The sequence below is a fragment of the Silurus meridionalis genome, chromosome 3 (assembly GCF_014805685.1).
Source record: "Silurus meridionalis isolate SWU-2019-XX chromosome 3, ASM1480568v1, whole genome shotgun sequence".
In the NCBI taxonomy this organism is placed as follows: domain Eukaryota; kingdom Metazoa; phylum Chordata; class Actinopteri; order Siluriformes; family Siluridae; genus Silurus; species Silurus meridionalis.
The window spans coordinates 1,530,957-1,548,350 of NC_060886.1; the positions used below are offsets into that span (position 1 = coordinate 1,530,957).

The following is a 17,394-nucleotide window of genomic DNA, read 5'->3' on the forward strand; positions in this document are numbered from 1 at the left end:
TGGCTTGATGGATTGTGCCAGCCGAGATAGAGAGATCAGGAAGAGTGATGAGAAAAATCAAAAACAAAAAACAAAATAGGGGGTATCAAATAAAAAATAAAAAATAAACCCTAAAGGAATTCAAAACTAAATTTTTTTATAAAGGATCTGCTCTGAGCCCTTTCCTGTTTGCAGTGGTGATAGACAGATTGATGGGCAAGGTCACACAGGAGCCTTGGACTATGGTGGAGTAGGGAGCAGATTGAAGGTGAGAGAGGCCCGATAAAAAAGGGGTATATCGGTAGAAGAATGCTCAGGATGTACCCGCCAGGCAGGATGAAAAGAGGAAGACCAAGTAGGAGGTTAATGGATGTGGTTAGAGAAGACATGCAGGTGGTTGGTTTACAGGAGGCAAATGTAAAGGACAGGGTGGTATGGAGACAGATGATCCACTGTGGTGATCCCTAAGAGGAGCAGCTGGTAGAAGAAGAAACAAGATAGGAATACTCACACCTATCACCGTCTGGTCTGAATCGGGTTTTCTCCCACTGCTGAATGAACTTCTCTGCAGAACTGCTAAATTCCAATGCAGGTAGTGGGGAGTGATTATGCTCTTTGATTATGAAATTGCAGAGAAAAGGAAGCTTTTGGATAGAAGATGGCTTGCCACACCACCATCAAGAATCTTGATTATACGTGGGGAGCTGACATTTCATTAAAACAATCTAACACCATGATTACTCCAAATCTGTTCCTTTACAAACAATATATTTTTTTTGCATGATTAAACAAATATGTTTGGAAAATAGACTGTGTTGACGTCTTGAACAGTAATTGCAAAGCTGTTTCATAATGGTGAGGCATTTTAAGCCACTTCTGCAGTCTTCACTATATAACAAAAATAGCCTGCCCTTGTGATAGAATCAGGCATTGTGGATCCTAATCATAAAAATGTTATTTAGCTACTAAAGTTTGAGACCATTCAGTGCTTTAGTAGTATTTCATCATTAGTAGTATTTTATAATCAGTGTAAGATTTGATTGAAAGCCAAAGCAGAGTGGATAAGACAAAGGTGTGATGTGGTCTGGTTTGGAAGATTCAAATAAATAAAAAAATGTCTAGAGAAAATAATCTCTAAGCTTGGAGCAATATAAAGAAATGTTTTGAGGAAGAAGCTTTAAGAGCATCCAAAATCAAAAGGGAACACATTTTCTACTGAGTAAAACTAAATATTGTGGTTATGAGTCATTACTCAGCTACATCTAGAGTTCAATTCTTACCCTCTAATCTGACTCCAATTTATGATAAAGATTTAACTTGAATATCTCTAATTCAAGCTGATCACCTTATTGGTTGTATTTCTTCTTTAATTTAAATAAATTATTCTAAACATTCCGTCTTTTCAAATAATCATTCATTATGCACCCAGAGTCGCTTAGAGCCTTGTGCTCGGCTAACGATACCTGCTCACGGGGGCACATTGGCCAGTCCGAATCTTAGTCAGAGGATATAACAGTAAACTAATATTCTTTAAGTAGCTGCTCAATGCTTGCTCATGCATAAAGAATAATGTATTCAGCCACTTAGTTATAACTTGCTAAGTCAGTGATATTCAAAAATCAGAAGGTTCCAGACGTTGTGCTCTATGCTCCAGCCGTTCACGAGCCTTCAGTTTGTACTACCCCGGTCTTAGATTTGCGGTAACACCAGGCTACATAATCAACTAGATATAAATGATTTCAGGAAATTTTAGAGTTAATCAAGAATTTTACATTTATTTTCCAGGCAATAATCAATAAACAAATGGCAAATCTAAAACAAATAATAGAAGAAAAAACATGATCAGCATAAAACCAAATGGTTTAGCAATGCAATTTACAAAAGAATTGTTAAAGAGATACTATACCTGGCAATAGAGACACACAGAGACTGTGTGGGAAGTTCTAACTATCAAATGCTTCCCTGAATGTTTTGCCAAATTTCCTTAAATACCCAAACGATCATAAACACTTATAAATTCAAAGGTATAAAAGCTTTGCAAACCCTTTCTTGAGACAGGAGGTGACCTAAAAAACAAATGTCACCTAGTGTAAAACCGACACCTGATAAAGTCTGTTCTACTGATCTGGGACTAAAATCATTTTCCAATCACACCGAGACCTTTAAAATGATACCAAACATATGGAGGTAAGCTTAATACATTCCTAAAATGTGATTATTACATTATGCAAGTATAGTAGCTTGAATTCCTGGAACTAAGTCACCTTACCATGACCAGGTCATCTCCCCAGGTGGGAAATAGAGAGCTTAAGGATGGGTGACTGGGCATCTGAACAGATGGCTTTCTCTGCTCAGACTAAAAAGATCCTCTCCTTAGATTAGAAAGTTTATTATTTTGTTGCATGGCAGTACTTGGGGTCTGGGAGCATGGAGGGATCTGACCATCCTTACAATCTGAATTGGTTTAAATTAAACTGTGTTACAGTTGTTCTCACCCATATGAATGTTCTTATAGAAGAAGGATAATGAAAAATTGTGAAATCTGTCTAAATATCTGAGTAATAAAACAATGGTTTATAGTATTGTATAATCTTACTACAATAGTGATATGGAACACATTCAGTGTTTGTCTCAATTTATTCCTCTCAATTTGTTTCAATTAAATTAAAATGTTCCACTATGTCTTTTAATCTGTTACTGTCTGCTTTTTATGATCACCAGGTCTGCTTCTCCTCTCTCACAATCAAACTGATCTCACTGTTAGTCTGTCTAACCCACAGTTTGTGGTGTGGTTTCCTATAAAAAAACCTTAGGACAGGAAGTATACGACACATGCACCATTTTTAGATGCCCATATCAATGCTTATCTTCTTTAGAGTCTCAGTAGACACGATAGGGCAACAGGGCTGCATACATTCTCTGTCATTGATATCACTATGTAGGTGTTTCCCCCAGAGAATGTAGCTTATCTGCTGTAATTCATTTTTTAGTATTGTGCAGGTTAAAACCCACATTTCCAAATCTTCATAAAAATCCAATTTTTAACAGTGATGGACAGTAATGCAGTAAATGTAATGAACTTAAGTATCATATTTAAAGTATCTGTACATTATTGAAGTATTTCCATTTATATATATATATATATATATATATATATATATATATATATATATATCAAAATGTATTGGGTATATATATATATATATATATATATATATATATATATATATATATATATATATATATATATATATATATATATATATATACAATATTGTTGAAGGTATTGGGTAAATACCCAATAAGTAAAACTGCCAACTGTGAAATTGTTAAATGTGTGAGTATGCTGCAAATGTACTTTTCCCACAGGTATAAATAAATCAGCTTAACTGAACTAAAATTATATATTGTGGTTAAGAGTCATTACTCAGCCACAACTGGAGGCTATAAAGAAATCTTAAAAGACTCTAAGCATTAAGGTCTTATATTATTTAATTAGAGTTTAACTTAAGACAGTCATGATTTGACATTTTTTTTCATTTTGGAAACCTCACTAGGTTATGTATGTAACCCTGAGGGAACAAGACGCTGCATAGAAATGCCTTGGGAATGCCTTGCGTTGTTCACGCTCTTAATCACGTGTGAAACCAAGCCACTAGGCAAGTCCTGACGTCATCAGCAGGTGACGTCGCATAAACAAGGAAGCTACAAAATGGGTGAGCGATGGTAGCGACATTAGCTTCTGTAAAAGGAGAAGGTAAGTGCTGCAGGGATGCAGGGAGTATGGCCTGCTGACGCAGCGTCTCGTTCCCTCAGGGAACTAGGGTTACATATGTAACCTAGTAACATTCCTTTTCAGAAACTTGAGCTGCGTCAAAACAATTTGGGAACGAGTGTTCAATCATGCCATACTGACCAATCACTGCCTAGTGTGTCTGAGCACAACCAGCATGCAGAACAGAGGAGCCGGGAGTGGCTCTGATGTCGAGGTCATAGAACCTGACAAAGATCAAAGGGGTGGACCAGCTCGCAGTGTTACAAATGTCCTGGAGAGAAACTCCAGCTGACCAGGCCATAGAGGCCGGCATACCCCAGGTGGAATGAGGCTTGACTCCGAAGGGAAGACCAGAGAACTCATGACATGAAGAAATGGCATTTACAATCCATCTGCCGAGTGTCTGCTTATTGGCAGAAAAAAACCTTTCCTATGAGGGCCATAGCAGACAAACAGCTGCTCCAACTTCCTCCATGGACATGACCTGTGGATATATGTGTTCAGTGCTTGCACAGGTTTAGGGGCCACGGAAAGAGCCTGTAGGTCCCGACCTTCTTAAGGGAGGAAATTGCCAGAAGAAAGGCAGTTTTGACCGACAAATACCTAAGAGCCACTTCGGCCAAGGGTTTGACGGGGGGCTCAGATAGAGTCACCAGCACAATAGCCAAGTCCCACACAGGGACTCCCGGGCCTCCCCCTTTGGGTGCCATGTAGAAAACGTGTCACAAGGGGGTGTTTCCCAAGCGACTGCCCCACAGGCGCGGTACAATAAGCCGTAAAAGCAAAAAGCAAATCCTTGGCAAACTGTTTCTGCAAAAACTCCAAAACTAAACCAACCGGGCAGTTGACTGGGCGGGGGTGAATCAGGGATGCCCCTGCCTGTGAGAGAAGATCCCTCCTGGGAGGAATTTCCCAATTAGGTCCCTCGAGGAGGGACAGCAGGTCCGTGAACCACGATCTGCCTGGCCAACAGAGACGGGCAGACCGGGCTCATTCCTGGCTGATTATTTCCATAATTTCCGGGAGCAGCCCGGTAGGAGGAAAGGCATACAGACGTCTGCACCATGGCGTCTCCTGAGTAGCAAACAGATCCACTTGAGCTCTGTAATATCTCTGACATATCTGCTCCACCACCTCGGGGTGGAGCCTCCATTACCTGGGCCTCGGCCCTTGCCTCAAAAGGGCGTCTGCTCTCCAATTTAAATGGCCTGGGATATAAACTGCTCTCAATGAGATGAGTTTTTTTCCTGGGACCACAGGAGGATCTGCTGCGCCAGCCTGTGAGACCAGAGGCCCCCACTGGTGGTTAATGTACGAGACCACCAACGTTTTGTCTGTATGGACCAACACGTGGCGATCTCTCAGGGCTTGCCACGAGACCCTGAATATACAGAGTGGATTGCTCTTCTTGGAGAACCCTCTGCCTCTAAGCCACCACTAGAGGGGTCTCAAATGGAGAAGGCCAAGTGGGATCACATTGGGCACTGCGTTCATGAGACCCAGCCTCTGGAACTGGCCTTCTTTACTCACTTGACTTGACCGTGAGGATGACTTTGATCCGGGCAGGAGACAATTGTGCCCACAACACGGTCGAGTCCCACACTACCCTCAAGAAGGTGGTTCTCTGCAGAGGAGAAAGCACACTTTTTAAACCATACTATATTCGCGTATAGCAATTGCGGGACAAAGGTACGGTCCTCCAGGCCTGAGCACCCTCCTTGGAGGAAGAAATATGGAGCTCTGCATTGCACGTGCCGGGAGAAGGAACCACCAAAGCGAGTGCTTCCCCTGGGGAACGACCTTCGGCACCGCTTCCCCTCGGCAAGAGTGGGACCTGAGCCAATGAGGGAGCGGAGCGTGTGTATAGCCATGTGGCTACAGCATGGACAATCGTCTCTCTCGAAAACAAACAACACAGAGCAAGGAGAGACACACATGCAAATGTTTTGCTTGTTTTTTGCCATTGCTTGCACAGATTCACACACAAAGCGCTTACCTGAACAAAGAGAAGCTAATATCTCACCCGCTCACCCATTTTGTAGCTTCCTGGTTTATGCGATGTCGCCAGCCAATGAAGTCACGACTTGCCTATTGGCCGGATTTCCCACGTTATTCAGAGCATGGACAATGCGTTCCCAAAGTGTTTAGACACAGCTTGAGTTCATGAAAGGGAACCATGGATTCTGGACTAAAGAGGAGAGGCATCACCTGGCTTGTTATCAGCTCTAAGTTCAAAAAGCAGCATCTCTGATGCTATAGAAGGACATTGGTACTTGTGAAATGGATAGCTTGCACATTTGGAAAGGTTCCATCAATGCTAAATGAGTATATAATGATTTCAGAGTAAAAAATGCTTTCATCCATTTGTTTTTCAGCGAACGCCCTTAATATTTTAGCAAAACAAATGGATACCCAGAACTGCTAGAATCCTTTAATTAGACACATATGGGACAACATTCCTCTCCCAAAACTTCAGCAACTGGTCTTTTCAGTTCTTAACTTTTTATAAAACTTGTTGAAGCCAGCTAGTTCAAAACGATCTTGTTTTTTTCTTAAAATTTGAAATATTCTCAGTTTAAATATTTGATATATTTTTATTTTATTATGAATAGAAGATGAATTCATGAGATTTGCAATTGTTACATTTAGCTTTTTATTTACATTTGGCACATTGTCCTAATATTTTTCTTTTTATTTGGGGTTGTGCAAGTGTGTGAATGGGAGGGTGGGCAGTGGAGGGGTGCGGTTGCAGGGAGAAGAGGTGGAAAAGGTGGAGGAGTTCAGATACCTGGGGTCAACAGTACAAAGTAATGAAAAGTGTGTTAGAGAAGTGAAGAAAAGAGTGCAGGCAGGGTGGAGTGGGTGGAGAAGAGTGTGATTGTAAAAGGTAATGTTTATAAAACTGTGGTGAGACCTTAGATGTTGTATGGTTTAGAGACAGTGGCATTGAGTAAAAGACAAGAGGTAGAATCAGTTTATTAGAGGGACAGCGCATGTAGGATGTTTTGTGGACAAGATGAGGGAGGTGAGATTGAGATGGTTTGGACATGTGCAGAGGAAGGACATGGGGTATATCGGTTGAAGAAATCTGAGGAGGGAACCACCAAGAAGGAGGAAAAGAGAAAGACCAAGGAGGAGGTTTATGGGTGTGGTAATCCGTATGTAGCAAAGTTATGCAAAAAAAATTGGCTAAATAGAACATTAGTAAAACCCCTGCTTGCCACGTAACGGAATGCTGGCAGCTAGATAGAAATCCCAATATAGGGTTTTTAATATCAATATTCTCATCTTTAGTGTTTTGTTGTGATGTACCCGCATTAACAACAGTTCTTCTTTAAACTAAAATAATTTCTGACAGGGTCATTCATAGCGACACATATTTATTGTTTTTAGATTCATTGACACTTTAATTTAAGGCAAAATCTTGAACATTTACTGTAGAATTATATAAAGTCTGATTTTAAAAGGTTAAGATTCTTCATAAAAGTTAAAATATGAATCATAAGATCATAATGTGTGTCACAAATATCAGTAATACTAATGATAATAATCATCATTATAATCATAATTAAAAAAAAAAATAATCATCATCATTATGAGGATGAGGTTCCCTCTTGAGTCTGGTTCCTCTCAAGGTTTCTTCCTTATGCCATCTTAGGAAGTTTTTCCTTGCCACGGTCACCACCGGATTGTTCATCAGGGACAAACTTACACTTTTAAAGAACATCTTTTTTATTCTTAATTGCCAGTGTAAAGCTGTTTCGAGACAATGTCCATTGTTAAAATCGCTATACAAAAATCAAAATCATTAGCATTATTAAACTTTTCAGAGAAACTGGTTGGAATTTCACTTGTTTTCTCTCTCCACCAGTATGATCCTAAATTAATGTTTTTCAATCATATACAACATTTTACATATTAATTATTTTCTTACAGATCCAAATAAATTCCCTATTACACAAAACATCATACCAATTTTCAAGCTCAGTATGATAGCCAGACACTGCACAGTCCTCATCCCCGACATTGTTGGGTTCCCCCTTGCTCCAGAACCTGAAAGAAGAGAACCGGGCTTCAATGTTCTTTTATTTATGAAAAAATGCACAAAATTGAGAGAGGAAGCATGTGTTGTTTGAGTGTTTTAGAGAACCACCAGCCACGCCCCTCTCTAACACTCCCGCTCAGCCTCTCCCTCCTACTAATCACCTGTTTTTCCTTAATCGATCATCATTTGAAAGATCTCTCTCCCCTTCACTCGCTGTTCGATCTACAGTATACATACCTCAGATTACTAGGACTTCCCACAGTATCTTGCGTTCCCCACTGTTTCCCGGTTTCCTCGCTACCCTTCTCGAGGACCTCTCTTCAGCTAAGTTCATTATTTCCAGCACTCCCTTCTCTGATACTTCTTTGTTTGCTCTGTTAAGATCAATAAACTTCACCTTGCTTTACTCCCAGTTTCTGAAGCCTTGTAATCCATAACAGAGTGTTTATCAACAGGCAGATAATCCAAATCAGCAGGCGGAAAGGTAACAGTTAAACAGGCAACAGTTTGTCATTTGGCAAAGAACATATGCAAAACAAGAGTGAGAAGCAAGAAAATGAAAGCAAAATAAAAAAGTGAAAAAGAATAAACATGACCACAAAATGAGACGTGGCTCAGTAAATAGACAGTTTATTGTACCAGCTCAAATAGAGAACCCCTGCAAACTCCTCGCTGTGGGAAATCTTCAATCACTGAAGTTTGACTTAAATAGCAAAGCCAAGATACAGCTCAATGTGTTTCTCTGTTAAAGTGGACAAACTATGAGTGCTTTACCAAACAAATTCCCCCATCCTAAAACCCTCTAGGTGTCTGTAGCAGGGACTGAAAATGATCACAGACTTTAAAACACCGTCCTGTAGAATGGTGAATGCGGACACTTCTCTAGCAGATGAGCTAAATATTTTTTATTCTTACTAGTTGCAACTAACAGCACTGACTCCACTAGCAGCAGGACTATCACAGGTTCCACCCAGTGGCAATTCGCCTCAAGCCCCGCTGTGTCCGCCACTGGCACTTTCCTTTTCTTACCGTACCCCAGGATTATCATGCCTCTCCAGGCTCAGATCACCAAATGGCACTGCCAATAACTTATCTTTTCTGTCAGGCAAAGCCAACACTTGACTGAATGCTCCAAGGTTTAGCAGGAAAAGAGGATGGCTGAAGCTCTTCACCAAAAAGCCAAAAGCATTTCACACTGCATGAGCAATACACAACATGGTTCTGGTTCCCCACGAACCGTTCAGAAGGGGGGAGGTGTGGCTCATGATGCTGTCTTAGAAACAAGACCAGGCAGAGCCAGCAACAGAGTAACATTCCAAATTGCAGGGGGGGAATAGACTCTCAAAACACAGGGAGATGAAGAGGCCATTTGGCATGAAAGAACTGAGATCTACTTAGTCCCAGAAAAGTGAAAGTCAAGATGGCCACTGACCTAGAAACTCACTTTGTGACCCGGAAGTGAGAGTGACGCATTTGCGCTATCAAGAAAGTTAAGAAAAAACTACAGCACTCCAGTTTTCCCCATTAAAAGAGAACACCATCCAAAGGTAGGGTGTCGGTATAAACCAAGAAGGTCCAGAAAGTAGAAAAGAACAGGATCAGTTTCAGAACCTAAAAGATATTATACTCTATATGACAGCATAAGTAAAAGGTCTACCAGAAGGTAACATAGATATGATGGAGTTTAACAGCCCAACACATCACAGCCAAAAAACCTAAGTGAATGTTTGACAATGGGGATGATAAAATCCAAACATCCCAGTTCAGCAAAACTCTATACACCAGGATCCCTTTAGATCTGCACTTTTACCTAAGAAAATCATACTGACAAATGTTTGACTAAATAAATGTTTTCAACGGAAACTTAAACACTGACTGTGTCTGAGAAAAGAAGATTATTTGAAAGGCATTAGTTAGACCCAAGTAATAATTGGAAGCCTGTTTCATAGCCTTTGTAGGAGAAAGCATAGGTGTAGTGGTTTGATTAAAAATCTGCAGATCGTTCTAATACTTTAGTCTGTAAAGTGTAGAACAGGGGTGGCCAACCAGTCAGAGACCGAGAGCCACATTTTTTACTGTGTTACCGCAAAGAGCCACATCATACACATGGGCACACATGAACATCACCCATCCCTTCCTCTAACACACACACACACCTCTGCTCAGCCAGATTTATTGTAAATGTCACACACCAACATAATGACAGAAATTGACTCCTACAGTTCTAAGACCACAGGACAGTCATTTTTAACAATGAACACTGCACTGCCTCACACACACACACACAAACTCTTAGTTTAACCAAGTTACAAACAAAAATATAATAATTTACAATAGTTTTTCTTTTACTATGCATGTTACTTAGTGGGACTTTTGGCATTCCTTGCCTTGGACAGTCCCCTTCAAATCTGCCTCGTATTCCGTTGTTGCCACTCGAAGCAATTCTTTCACGTGTGTCAGTCAGAACAGATCGATGCTTTGATTTCACGTGTTTCAGGGTAGAAAACAAGGACTTTGTTTGTGTTTTTTTTATATGCGTGTTCACTTCGCTTGAGTTCAATACGGTATTTTCGTCAAATGCGCATGTGCGTGAGATGAATATACCGCAGGGGTGGGCAATTATTTTTTACAAGGGGCCACATGAGAAACCTGAATTGTGTCAGAGGGCCACACCAACGATAATATTTTAGGGATGCACCGAAATAAAAATTTAATTCAAAAGTCATTGAAATCCATAATTTTTTTGTGTTATGCCTTTTGCCTTGGCACCATCACTGGAAAACTTTCCTGCCTTTTCAAAAACGTCCTCTACAGACGGAGTGCGCATGCTCAGATTGACTTTACTTTTTTTAAATTAAACCCGACTTGGAGAAACTCTTCCCTCTTCCCCCTCTTGAAATTTCAGCATTGCATGTTTTTCAAATCGCTATCCGCACACCGCAGATATGTTGCTCTTATCCAGATAACCGTGTGCTGGCTGCGCTTTTTATTGCATCATTACAATTGTGTTTCGTCTGATATACCGCAAAGTTTCCCAGTAGGGACAAGCTCATTTAAGTTTTTAACCGTATTGAACTCAAGCGAAGCGAACACGCACTTTAAAAAAACAAACAAACACAAACTTCGATATGAACGTAAGAGCCGCATAAAACCAGCCACGGGTTGGACACTCCTGGTGTAGAAGCACAGAGAGCAGAAAACAACAGCAAGTTTAGTAGTGAAAAAATTGTGGCATGGATCAAACTTTACAGCTAAAGCTTGTAGATAGCAGTCGTTGCGGTAGCCAGTTTAGGTAAGAATTTGGACAGGAGACTAGATCTATGTCAAATTGTTATTTTTGCTTACAGTCTGCTTTTTTTTAATTCTTTACGGTTGGTGCATAACAAGAGATGTTAAGGTGCAAAAATGAAAGGGGTGTAAATCAGCATATCAGGAATGGGCTCAAACCACAAATTCCGGGTTTCACGTGAAATGTTAGAGAAAGTATAAGCAGAGGTGTGACTACACTAAGCTGTATTTAAAAGGTAGCAAAATTTGCAAGCACTATAAAAAATGTGAGATTCCTCTAAGAGCAAACACTGACCAAATTCATCCTTACTTATTAGTGATTGCCGTTCCATCTACCCATTTCCAGACTCCTTCCTTGTCTCTGTCACTCGCACCAATCCAAGTATTTTCACCTCTTCTCCACAAACCAACAAATTCCTGTTGAGGAATAACAACTGATTAGACATTCTAGTAAATTCATTTATTTTAGAAAAACTTTTCATTTTCAGAGCTGGATACAGTGGGAAAGTGCTAACTTAAAATTGTCCAGCAGTAAATTTAAAATTTTCTTTTTATTAATCAATAAATGATTTAATTAAGAATTTAAAAATCTCCACTGGAAGTTTCTGTATGTTAATATAAAACCCTACATACACTACTGGCTGACTGGCCACATGTTTAAGTAGATGCATTAACATGCTCCAGTTAGTCACCAATCCAGCAGATGAGTTCTTATTAGAACAAGGAGATATGACCACATCACCCCTATTTTATCCACACTACCCTGCATTGATAATAATGATAATAAAAAAAAACTCTTGCCACAGTACCGGAGCAAATGTTTAGTCTTACATTCCAGTGCTCATGTTAGTTCTCACTGTCCAGTGTTCTGTATTGTTTAAAGACTATAATCAATGTCTGGGTCCTCTCAAGGTTTCTTCCTCACAACATCTAAGGGATTTTTTCCTTCCCTTTTTCCTTCCCAGTCACCCCAGTCTTCATAATCAGGGATAAATACACACCATTCACATGACTTGATTTGAGGTCCACTGATCCTCGTTCTATCAAAACATGCAGGTTGACTACAATTAGTGTTTGGGACTCGAGTGTAGTCGCAGTATATATAAGTCTAGGATCTATATATATATATATATATATATATATATATATATATATATATATATATATATATATATACAGTTGTGTTCAAAATTATTCAACCCCCAATGCTGTAAATGGTTTTAGGGAATTTAGTGTACATTTGTAATTGTATTCTGTATTATGTTTGGAGGAGGAAGAACAAGGCCTATGAAGAAAAGAACACCTTGCCTACTGTGAAGCATGGCGGGGGGGTCAATCATGCTTTGGGGCTGTTTTTCTTCTGCAGGTACTGGGAAGCTTCAGCGTGTGCAAGGTACCATGAATTCTCTTCAGTACCAGGAGATATTGGATGACAATGTGATGCAGTCCGTCACAAACCTGAGGCTTGGAAGACGTTGGACCTTTCAACAGGACAATGATCCCAAGCATACCTCCAAGTCCACTAGAGCATGGTTGCAGATTAAAGGCTGGAACATTTTGAAGTGGCCATCGCAGTCACCAGACTTAAATCCGATTGAGAACCTCTGGTGGGACTTAAAGAAAGCAGTTGCAGTGCGCAAGCCTAAGAATGTGACTGAACTGGAGGCTTTTGCCCATGATGAATGGGCGAAGATACCCGTAGATCGCTGCAAGACACTTGTGTCAAGCTATGCTTCACGTTTAAAAGCTGTTATTACTGTAAAAGGATGTTGTACTAAGTACTAAGATTGAATGTCACTTGGGGGTTGAATAAAACTGATAATGATGTGAGCTCAGAAAAGACATTTGTGGTTATTTCATTATAAATGTTATGTTATATTTGTCTGACCTACACGTGCCTCTTTGATTTAATTGTAAGCAGGATGACTGAATGATCATAATCAATGTCAAACCGACCAAAACAATCAATTTCAGTGGGGGTTGAATAATTTTGAACACAACTGTATATATAAATATATACTGTAAGTCTAGGACCTAGGGGTTAGAGTTTACACATAAATTGTTTTGGTGAACATGGACATCTTTTTCTAATAGTTTCGATTTGATTGCATGACCTAATTTGCCTACTACAGATTTAAAGCTATAAAAAACTCAAAGGGAACTAATGTTTGTGTTGATTTTTTAGCACACTCAGCAGTGTTAATCTTAAGTGTGCTCTGTTAAGAGTGAAAAATGACATCAAATGTTTTGTTCTGGTTTTACCAAGATGAGCCTAGTTCCTCTACAGGTTTCTTGGAGTTTTTCTATTATTCTCCCACCTTACACTGCCACCTCTGTTTTACACATTAGGAATCAAATGTAATAATTGAATAACTTGCTTTGTATCTGCAATAAATGGACATTTGGTGCAACCCAGATGAGGATGAGGTTCCCTCTTGAGTCTTGTTCCTTTCAATGTTTCTTTCTTATCCCATCTCAGGGAGTTTCATCAGGCTTGCTCATCAGGGACAAACTTACACTTATAAAGTATAGGTACCGTAATTTCCGGACTATTAAACGCACCCTAATATAAGCAGCACCCACTGAATTTTATGCGTTTTTTTATGCCCGGTTGTTTTTAGCATGACGAATGATTCTCCTTTCCTGTTGACAGTCCGAGTGAGCGGCAGGTCAAACGTCAGAGGAACATCATCCATATTTATAATATGGTGTGGCCCAATTCAGTGGGAGCGTACCCGATTTAATATAAAGAATTTCATTGGGTAACCTAAACCCATTTCAGCAATTTGATTGGTCTAATGTTATGGGGTTCAGTTTTTTGGATTAAAGCTTGTGAAAACGGGAAAAACCCAGGAAAAATCCATAAATTAGCAGCTTCATTAAGCCGCGGGGTTCAAAGCATGGAAAAACAGTAGCAGCTTATAGTCCAGAAAATATGGTATATAAAAAAATAAAACATTAATTTTTTATCACCACATTATCTGTGAAAAGCTGCTTTGAGACAATGTTCATTGTTAAAAGCGCTATACAAAAAAATGAACTTAATTGAATTTTGTGACAATTTTTTTAAGCTTTATATAATTACAAGTGATCTGATTTAACGACAGAAAGAATTCCACTTTTAACATTACAGAAAATGATTGCTCCAGTAATTTTAGTGTACAAATAATTTATATATTTTTTTATCATTTATTTATATTTATAATTTATAGTTGTTTTGTCTCTGGCTATATTTATGAACTTCTATTTGAGTGATAATATCTGTGATAATGTATAAGATTATATAAATCTTATAGTAGAAATAAGATATGTAACAATATGAAATGCATTTAGTGTAAGAAAAATTTAAAAATCTAAATTTATATAAATAGTTTTCTCTCTATTGATTTTGTTTATTACCTGTTCCTCTTTGCTGTTTATGATCACCAGGTCTGCTCCTCTTTCCTTACAGTCCTGGCTGCTCTTGCTCCAGCTCTTCTTCACAGTAGAGATGTAGTAAATACTGGAGTTGAAGTATCTCCATCCTGGTGTGTTAATGTCTGTCTCTGCACAGAGCACATATTAAAAACACAAACTCTTTAAAAACAGCACTTTGTTATAACCACAGACTGAATCCCCAACATCTATTTTTTACTGTGTCTCATCGTATCCTGAACATGAATTTAAATTCAATTTAATTGAATATAAATAAATGTATAAACTGATGGCATGAACTCTTATGAAGTAATCAAGTGTACTTCTGAACAAATAATCACATACTCAGCTGAAAAAGCTTTTTCTGGAGTTCATCTGTTTTCCTCTGCAGCTGTTCTCTTTCTTTTGCAACAATTGTGCAATTGGTCTTTAACTGTTCCTCCTCAGCAGTCAGCTTGTAGTTACTGGTCTCTAACTGGTCTATCTGTGTAGTCATGTTGTTATAACTGGTGTGTATCTGGTCTTTCTCTGTTGTCAGCTTGAACCACAGTATTGCGATGGCAGCCAGCAAGAGAACCACCAGCATCATCAGACACACCACAGCCAGTCTGTAACATCTGCACCCAGAGCTGTTTTGTTCTAAAGAAAAGGATTAACACTCTGTGTTATCAATAAACAGGAAATTAATATTTCGAGTTGCATCGAGTAAAATTGTCTAAATGTGAATGAATGAACATACCTGAGCTCATATTTGCTTTTTTTCTTGTAGTTATTTGCATTTCTGGTGTTTTTTCATTCATGTAGATTGCTTCATATGAATTTGTGTTGTCCTCTAGATCACGCGATCTTCCATCTTCTAAGTTTCCATAAATTGATTTACTCATTTCTTCCGAAATACATTTAAACTACAGCAATGCTGTCGTTCCCTGTAATATAACTACAATCTGTTTAATACGAAGCTCTTTACACTCCCCACTGCAGCCTCCAGCTCAGATATAAAGTTTGTGGCTTTTGTTAAAAAAAAAAGGAAGTTAAAGTGTCATCTTTTTTTTTTTTATATAGACGCTTTATATAGACTGCTTTAGAAGGCCAATAAGAGCGACTTCACACTTCAGACTCTCAGTAAACACTGCTACTATTTTGCATAAATTATCTGTTAAAGCTTTACATTTATACTCATTATGCAGATGCATTAAAAGTGTTTTATAGTCTCCACCATAAACATTGCCTCAGATTGGTAACTGTTCTTTCATTTCTAATACACAAGATTTTTATTTACACATTTTTACCTCATCTGATCATTATTGAAATTTAATGTCTATATTTCTAACTGCACCTGTCATGGACTGGCTGGAAGAACCCAGATGCAGGTTGCAGACAGAGTTAAACATCAAGCAGTCTTTTATGAGTATGAGGTAGCAAAAGAAATAGGAACATTTCCAGGTTACGTATGTAACCATGGTTCCCCCAGAGAATAAGGAAATAATGCTTTGGGAATGCTTCCGCATTGTCAATGCTCTAAATCATGTGTGTACTTCAGTCCAATGGAAAGCGCGGCATTACCGGCAGGGTGATGTCATGACCAGGAAGCTATAAAAAGCACATGGAGTAAAAAACGGCTTCCCTTTCTAAAAAGGGAAGGATTTGCTGCAGGATGCAGGCAGTGTGGCATGGAGATGCAGCCTCTCATTCCATCGGGGAACCAAGGTTACATACGTAACCTGGAGACATTCTCCTTCAGGAACTTGCACTACGCCAACAACGCTTTTAGAACCAGAGTCCAATAACAGCACACTCAACCATCCCTGCATAGTGTGGATGGGCACAGCTAGGTCGAAGGACTGAGGGCCAGGAGTGGCACTAACGTCAAGGTTATAAAAACTGACAAAGGTCAGCGGGGTGGACCAGCCTGCATTGTTGCAGATGTTTTGGAGAGAAACTCCAGAGGATAAAGCCTTAGAGGCTGCCACACTCTGAGTAGAGTGAGCTCTGACCTCAAAAGGAGTGGTGAGACCAGAGGACTCATAGGATGAGGAAATAGCATCCACAATCCATGTGGTGAGAATCTGGTGGTTAATGTTGGAAATGACTTTGATTATAAGGAGTAGATTTCAGTTAGGATATTAACAAGGTTGTTTAACAGGATTTTGGAAGGTGAGAGGATGCCTGAAGAATAGAGGAGTGTGCTGGTACCGATCTTTAAGAATAAGGGAGATGTGCAGACCTGCAGTAACTACAGGGTAATAAAGTTGATCAGTCACACCATGAAGTTATTGGAAAGTGTAGTGGAAGCCAGGCTGAGAGAAGAGGTGACCATCTGTGAGCAACAGTATGGTTTCATGCTGAGGAAGAGCACCACAGACGCCTTATTTGCTTAGGGAATATTGATCAGAAGAATAGAGAAGGTCAGAAGGAGTTGCATTGTGTGTTTGTGGATTTAGAGAAAGCGTACAACAGGGTGGAGAGAGGAGTTGTAGTATTGTATGAGGAAGTCAGGTGTGTCAGAGAAGTATGTCAGGGTGGTGCAGGACATGTATGAGGACAGTGTGACAGCAGTGAAGTGTGCAGTAGGAACGACAGACTGGTTCAGGGTGGAGGTTGGACTGCATCAAGGATCGGCTCTGAGCAGGGGTGATGGACAGGTTGACGGACGAGGTCAGACAGGAGTCTTAGTGGACAATGATGTTTGCAGATGATGTTGCCATCAACGTCAGTGGGAGTAAGACAGAGTACATGTGTGAATGAGAGGGAGGGCAGTGGAGGGGTGCGGTTGCAGGGAGAAGAGGTGGAGAAGGTGGAGGAGTTTAGGTACCTGGGGTCAACAGTGCAAAGTAATGAAGAGTGTGTTAGAGAAGTGAAGAAAAGAGTGCAGGCAGGGTGGAAAGGGTGGAGA

The 17,394-nt window shown here is 39.6% G+C and overlaps 1 protein-coding gene across 1 annotated transcript; it reads right to left on the reverse strand.

Annotated features, from left to right (window-relative positions):
* Positions 1–7,414: 7,414 nt before the first annotated feature.
* Positions 7,415–15,499, reverse strand: LOC124382755 (CD209 antigen-like protein A). The gene is made up of 5 exons (XM_046844978.1): positions 15,241–15,499; positions 14,847–15,140; positions 14,487–14,632; positions 11,398–11,504; positions 7,415–7,807 (listed from the first exon to the last, which is right to left on the reverse strand). Exons 1-5 carry the CDS (start codon positions 15,383–15,385, stop codon positions 7,666–7,668), a joined length of 834 nt encoding a protein of 277 aa, XP_046700934.1. The 5' UTR covers positions 15,386–15,499; the 3' UTR covers positions 7,415–7,665.
* Positions 15,500–17,394: the final 1,895 nt, after the last annotated feature.